Consider the following 7,151-nt stretch of genomic DNA (forward strand, 5'->3'; position numbering starts at 1 on the left):
CAAAGATCTGCCTCCTGGACCAATGGTGGCATACAGGCTCCAAAGGGGAGGCATTGGATTCGACCTTATGGCTAATTTCAGTACCCACTCTCACCAAAATACAAAGACGCCCACGTAATTAATTGCAGGTGTTAAATATTTGTGCAGTAATCTTCTTGCACCATCATGTGGCACCCCTTCTCTATCATGTATCGTAATCTCCTTGTGAAGCAAGAATGTGAGAAATAGAGTACCCAGTGTATGTCCTGTAAGCAGTTTGAGATTCATCATAAATGTAAGCCCTCTTAAATCTATCCTGATGACACACTACATTTGAGATTTCACTAAGCAAATCTTACTGACAGGCAAATTCACTAACAAGTAACATTTTCAAGCCCCTCACTAAGCCTCAAAACCCCTGCTCTTCTTAGAAAGGCTATATAAGCAAGATCCAGCATTACAGATTGGTAAAGGAGGCAAGCATCCTAAACTAAGGGCTTCCTTTCACAACGGCAGGCCAAAAAGTGCATCTCCTACACCAAATTTTCCCCTTTCTCCAGGGTTTAATACATCCTCCACCATTCTCAAAACAATTCTATTTAATCTCACCAGAAGAGCACTACGACAAAGTTGTTTTGTCAATTTTGAGAGAGAGAGAGAGAGGTAGGTGGGTAAACTTTCTCTCATCAAAAAGGTCGTATTATGGTGTGAAGTATAAGCTTTGGTAGATGAGGACGAGTGTCTTGAGGGCTCATGAGGACGAGTGTCTTGAGGGCTCGACCTGCTGGGCATGCCTGCCCCCAGCTTATCGGTTGTACTATTCACTAAGTAACAAACATGAAAACCAATGCAGACAGACTACCCCCCAAGGTTAAGGTTGGTTGAATCATCCAATCCTACCTTGGTCCTCCTGCCCAACATTTTGCTTTCTTTGACCTGTACAACTTTTCCAAACCGTTGTAACTGCCTGACCAACCAGACACATAGCTTCGCACTATAATGCCTAGTCACCAATTTAGTAGTGCCACAGAACCGTCCATCTCTTTTAAACCCAACCCAAGAGAATTATACACTATCCTCACCCATCAAGGATGTCAAATCGTGTAACAATGCACGAGGGCTTTTAATCTCAAAAAGTTTCAAGCTTCCACTAAGCCTAGTCACCGACTTAGTACCGCCGCGCACGGCCGTCCGCCATCTCTTGTGAACCGAACCTGAGGGGGTTACTCTTACCCCGCACAAGAAGAATTTCAAAGAATCTCAAAAAATGATACAAGCTTGTTGAGCTCCCACCCGTTGACATGTATGCGTGTAAGCAGACAGGGGGTAGTTACATGGCCAAGAAGAAAATGAGAACTCCCCCCCTCCCCCTATATGAGATAGCCTTCTCCTCGTAGAGGAGCCAGCCAGAGGAGAAGTGCATCTTTCTCCACCTTTTGATTCTTTGATCCCTATCCCATACATGGAGGCAAGTTTGTATCTAGCCCTTTGTGGTTGTATTTAGCCCTTCGAGGCTGGTTTTTCGTTAGCTAAATGAAGGATCTTTTTCCCAGAAAAAAAAAAAAAGGAAAAGGAGAATTCCCTGAACGCTTCATTTGGAGCTTTCGATTCTTGCCTTGTCCACACTTCTTGTATACACCACCCATGGTGTCTGTTCTAGATGGCTGCCACCTCACTGCATTCCAACAAGCTGCAATAGTGACCCAAGGCCGTAATAGTGAAAGGGGAATAAGGGCGTCCAGTTGAAAAGAAAGGGAAAAGGAAGAAAAGGGGGGGGGGGGGGGGGGTGGGGATTGGTTTTGTTTTGTAGCAGGCCCAGCAGTTTTTTGCCTGTTATTTTTCTCCTCTCAAAATTGATGTGCTACATCATGAGTTCAGAGTGTGTAAAGATATTTGATCTTCCTCATCTTCCATGTCCCATTCTACACACATGCACTTCATTACCATGCAGTGTGTAATCACCTTAAGTCCTGTCCTCATCTCGAAAATATATTGTGGACCCCATTCACGACTACAAAATTAGCAATCTCTTACTTCGAGCACCCAAATACACTACTTCCAATGGGAAGTAGGTGCACTATGCACACACAATCCTTGGCAACCCTCCTCCATTTGACTAGGTCAAGTAGATGGCCTACAAGGAAAGTCAACACGCCATTACCCTAGAGCCACTTGTCATCTTTTAATCATGTTCTTCAAGTACATAAACAACAGGGCTCAGTACATAATGCAAATCGCAGGTGTAAAGTAACCCAAGAAAAAAGGCCCACACCAAATCGTGTAAACTAAAGAGCCATCATTGTTAGATGGAGCCAAAACGAAGGCCACAGCACCTGGCACCAGATAAGGGAGGCTTGAAACAAGCTCCATACAAAAATATATCCAAGCTTAGTACATTTACATACCTGAGCTTGCAATTCTACATACACTCTGCATTTTATACTCGTATGAAATCCCCATCTTTGTGTGTATGTGTATGTGTATGTGACTGTATGTTTGTATGTATGTGCGTGTGTATGCACCTATCTCTTTGTGTGAATAAATGCACGTGTCGGTGTCAAAAACTACCAATATTTGACACACCAATACATATATACTGCAGACCTGCCACAAAATGCACGTGTGTGCAAGATAATCGATATCAGCAAAACAAATGTGGTACTCCTATGCTGTTTGTGCAAGTAGCAAAGGAGAGACCTTCAAGCTGTAGCTTCTACGTGATGTGTCTTTGGACGTCTCCCAATAGGTCCAGCTGGGGATGGCCCTTGGAAGCCCTTGGTGACAGCATCTTCCACACACCAATGAAACGGGATAGGTGAAATATTCCTCCTCTTGCAATCAGAGCATAACTGGCAGTAGAAACTCTGAGTTGCTTCCTCTTCAACTCCATTATAGTCTATGCTTGCTAGCCTGTCTTGGAAATCTGCAAAAGCTCCTAAAACAGCTGGCATCTTCTGCCAGGCTCCTTCAGACATGTAATGCAGATGTTGCCTTTCCAAGAAATGATCATGTGCTTTTTGCAAATCAGCCTCCCTAAATGATGCAAATACAGAAGAAGGTGATGTTCTGGAGGCAAGAAACTTTGGCTTTGAAAAGTTGAGGTCCAAAAATCCCCCGTTTCTGTACAGACTGTGGCCCAGTGGTTCTTCCGGTCCCCCATTTCTGTAAAGGCTGTGGCCAAAAGATTCTACCAATCCCCCATTTCTGTACAGACTGTGACCCAGTGGTTCTTCTGGGAGGGGAACATTGAAACTCTCAGGGCTATAGGGATGATATTCTGAATCTGTTTGGGCTGTTGAGTTGTGGGGATATGCATATGAAGCTTGCAACTCCCATTGCTCATGGGCTTTTACCCTTGAGAAAGAATCTCCCCGTCTCCAATTAAGATCCCTCTGATCTTCTTGACGCAAAGCTGCAAAACGGGGACTCTGAAGTGGTATAAACTCATCAGCCACCTTGCCTCCTGCCCGCCAAGAAGCCTGTACCTCTCCATGATTCCAACCTTGCCTCTGAAAGAAGGCTGCATTCGACCTCTTTAATATGATTCTCCCAGCCTTGTTATCCCTTGCTCTGTTATTTCCCATAGCCCCATCTGTGAACTGTTTTGCAGTTATGCTGCTATTGCTCACCGGAGAAGAAACATTTGCTTCTGCAGCATAGCTTGAGCCTGCTGAACCTTGTGATAGTGTCTCCTCCACTGCATAATGACTGAGTTGACCCCTCCCGTCCGTGCCACTTGTGGAGTTGAATTCCCATTCATCCAGGATGTCTGTCTCTGCACCTCTCTTTCTTGAGCCCTTGCGCTCCTTTTTCGACTTCTTCAAAGACACCAGGAAGTAACAGTCCCTCTCCTTCTTGGGATTGTGCTGGTTGAGAAGAATGTTGAAGTTTGTGTTCCCGTTGATGGGAAGCCTTTGCCTTTTGTCTGAGTCTTTAAGCGTTCTACGGCAGACGAACACTGCAGAGAGCTGATTAGGAGGGACTCCAGTTTTCTGGCTTAACAGAGACTGGAATCGCTTGAAGGTTAGCACTGAATGTATGCCGACAAATCCTTTATCTTGCTCCTGCTCTCCATCAAAGAAGATCACCGGGTAAGGAGTAGCAAAGCTCTCCATCAGAAGGATTTCGAATCCAAGGATGGGTATACGAATGACTTGGATGCACTATCCCAGAGAAACAAGCACCCCTCTGCGCTCACCAGATGAGCAGTTTTAGCATCCAGATCATGCATGTTCTCGACAATATAGATGAAACCACAGCAAATTGATGAATGCAACAGGGTAGACGATGAAGTCTACCAAAGTTTATGCGGATCAGTTAAACTAAAACAAACAGATCGGAAGGGTCTCAACAGTGATCAACTATACCCTCATCAAGCCAGCAGCATATATAGAGATGCTAAGAAATGCTGGGCTGGCCTTCACGACAGAGAAATCTATTGGCAATTTGATAATGCATTTCACGCATTAAAAAACTCCTTTCTTTGTGCCAAATAGACTTGCAAAGGTTACCGATCACCCCCTTACGATCACTATGCGTACAGGACAGACAAAGCCCACAGAAATGCATGGTAGTGTAGACAGGTAGGATGCAGAACTCAATGAACATCTATGTAAAGCTTTGAGCAATGATTAGAGGGACTGTGCTTTCGAGCTACAAGATACGATCAGAGATGCAGAGTAAGGAACAGAGATGGGGCTAAAATTCATAGCAAGAAAGATCAAATGCCTACAGTTTCATAGAAAAAAGCAGGCTATGGGGAGAGATTCATATCAGGAAAGCAGCAGGACTGCAGGCTTCATGGCAGAAAAGACCAGAGCTTCATGGCATGAAAACAGAAGAAACACAGGAACAGCTACAATAGAAGGCGGGCTTTGCAGATCTCAAAGGGTAATCGATGCGTGGAGGTAGAAACAAACATGAAAAGGGAAGATGCCTGGAGTGGGGAAGAAGGCGGGAGAGAGAGAGAGAGAGAGAGAGAGAGAGAGAGAGAGAGTATTTACCTAGGCAGCGATGGCGCCTGCGAGAGAGCTTGCCCCCTCCCTCCTCTGTTCAGATCAGTATCCGAAAGAGGAGGTGAAAGGGAGAGGGACGGTGGAGGTATTGAAAAACTAGAACAAAAAGGGGCCCCACAGAGAAGACAGCAAAATGGAGGGCCTACCTATGCTTTCATCATCATCATCACCACCACCACCACGACCATGGCCACCATCATCGCCATAGCTACATCCCTCGAAGCTCGCCTTCTTCTCCTCCCTTTTTTTTTCATGTATCATTCTGCAGAGAGAGAAGGAGACTTGTCATTGGTTGAGTTGTGTACTTCTCTGACTTGCCTTCACTGTGTTTTTCTTCTCTTGCCTCTTGCTGCTGGAGCAGAAGCTGCCGCTTCTTCTTCTGCGCTCCTCTCTCTCTCTTTCTCTCTCTCATCATGCCGTCCCCATGGGCATCCCCACCAGGGGCCACCACATGCGCGCCGCGCGCCCATCTCACACATGCTCGTGACCCTTGAGTCTTGACCCTTCCTTGCATGCAAATTCCAAACGGACATCACTTCAGCCGATACCCAACCAAACATAAGTAGCATAAGTAGCAGCGTGCGCACACAAAATTTGCTCTAAGATCAACAGAAATGGGCAAGAAAAATGTGATTAGCTATGCACCTTTCGACAAATCTACAAATCTCTGTACTAATGAAATTGGAAGGATGTGTTAACTTTGAATAATAATTAGGTGGACAATCCAAGAACTCGTGATCAAAAATTTCGCATACAAAAAAAAATTGAATTAATTAAGGGTTGGGAAAAAAATTTCGCATTGTTTTACTAAGGTTCTTACTTTAGTATTTTTTTCGTTAGGTTTAGACCTTAGTTTCTATAAAGAATTATATTCACCATATGTAGATTTCTAACCACTTTATTTCCTTCAGGGGATGTGAGAATACGAGGATTTGATGAATCTGCCACACCCTTGCCTTTGTCACGGGCATGCATGGATACAGTAGCCTCCAAGACTTTCCCTTTATCCCGTGGACACGCAAAAGGGCCTACTGTATCGTTACCTACATTTGTGATATCTGTAAGCCCTTGAGGACAGCGAGGTGCCATGGCAAAGACCCACCCCAACACACAGACCCAACCTAACCCAACCCCACAACACAGAGCCTACAACAGTCACACAGACCCAACCCAACCCCAATAGTGAGTCCCCAAGCCCACAACATAGAGCCTACGACCCAACGCAATGCCAACAGTGAGTTCCCACAACACAAAGCCTATAACAAGCAGACAAACCCAACCCAACCCCAACAATGAGTTCCCACAACACAGAACCTGCGAGCAGAGAAACCCAACCGAACCCAAACAATGAGTCCCCAACCCAATCTCCCAGATCCCCAGCCCAAGCATCCAGTGCCGCCCACCAACCCCACTATACAAAGCAGACAGACCCACTATACAAAGCAGACAGACCCAACCCAACCCAAGCTCCCAGAGCCCTCCACCCAAGTGCCCGTGCCCGGTCCAACCCCACAACACAGAGCAGACATAATCAGAGACCATCACATACCACCACAGCAACTAATCACAGACGATGAAGCATAGACCTCCAGCAACAACCAACCACATACCATCACAACACAGACATGCGGACACTCTAAGTAACACGCAGGAAGAAAGGATTTCTAAAATAATTTCTAGAATTTTCTTAACTTTGGTATTATTAAAAAAATTACCCCAAGAATCCCATCAGTCATGAAATTTTTCAATTCCGCTCGACAATTCTCAAATCCAATTAAAATCTCCAATTTTAATGGAATTACTAATTTTTTGGAAAAAATAGATTTTTTTAAGAATTCAAATAGTCACGGGCGCCCGAGCAAACATGCCACATGCCAATCAACAAACCTGGATATTCCAAAAATTGAAAATAACCTTTGTCTAATTTTTCACGAATTTTTAGAAAATTTTTAGAATTTTTATTGTACCCCGAATGCATTAGAATACGGGTACAAATGCATTAGAATACGAACGGTCAAAAAATTTCAGAATCCAAATGGTCACCCTGGAATGCGGACAGCCAACGGTTGTGGAAAATGAAAAGACAAAAAACTCCAGAATACGAAGGTCAAAAAAATTTTGGACCCCAAAGGCCAAAGGGCTCAACATGAATTTTTG

The 7,151-nt window shown here is 44.6% G+C and overlaps 1 protein-coding gene across 1 annotated transcript; it reads right to left on the minus strand.

Annotated features, from left to right (window-relative positions):
• Positions 1–2,260: 2,260 nt before the first annotated feature.
• On the minus strand, positions 2,261–5,554 carry LOC147613962 (uncharacterized). The gene is made up of 2 exons (XM_086781948.1): positions 4,983–5,554; positions 2,261–4,167 (listed from the first exon to the last, which is right to left on the minus strand). Exon 2 carries the CDS (start codon positions 4,092–4,094, stop codon positions 2,679–2,681), a length of 1,416 nt encoding a protein of 471 aa, XP_086638074.1. The 5' UTR covers positions 4,095–4,167; positions 4,983–5,554; the 3' UTR covers positions 2,261–2,678.
• Between the last annotated feature and the right edge of the window lie 1,597 nt (positions 5,555–7,151).

Source organism: Cibotium barometz, chromosome 43, assembly GCF_041138505.1.
Source record: "Cibotium barometz isolate CiBa-2024 chromosome 43, ASM4113850v1, whole genome shotgun sequence".
NCBI lineage: Eukaryota > Viridiplantae > Streptophyta > Polypodiopsida > Cyatheales > Cibotiaceae > Cibotium > Cibotium barometz.

Excerpts from the sequence above, each read along its gene's own strand:
- LOC147613962 (XM_086781948.1), bottom strand. The coding sequence starts at position 4,094 with ATGGAGAGCTTTGCTACTCCTTACCCGGTGATCTTCTTTGATGGAGAG.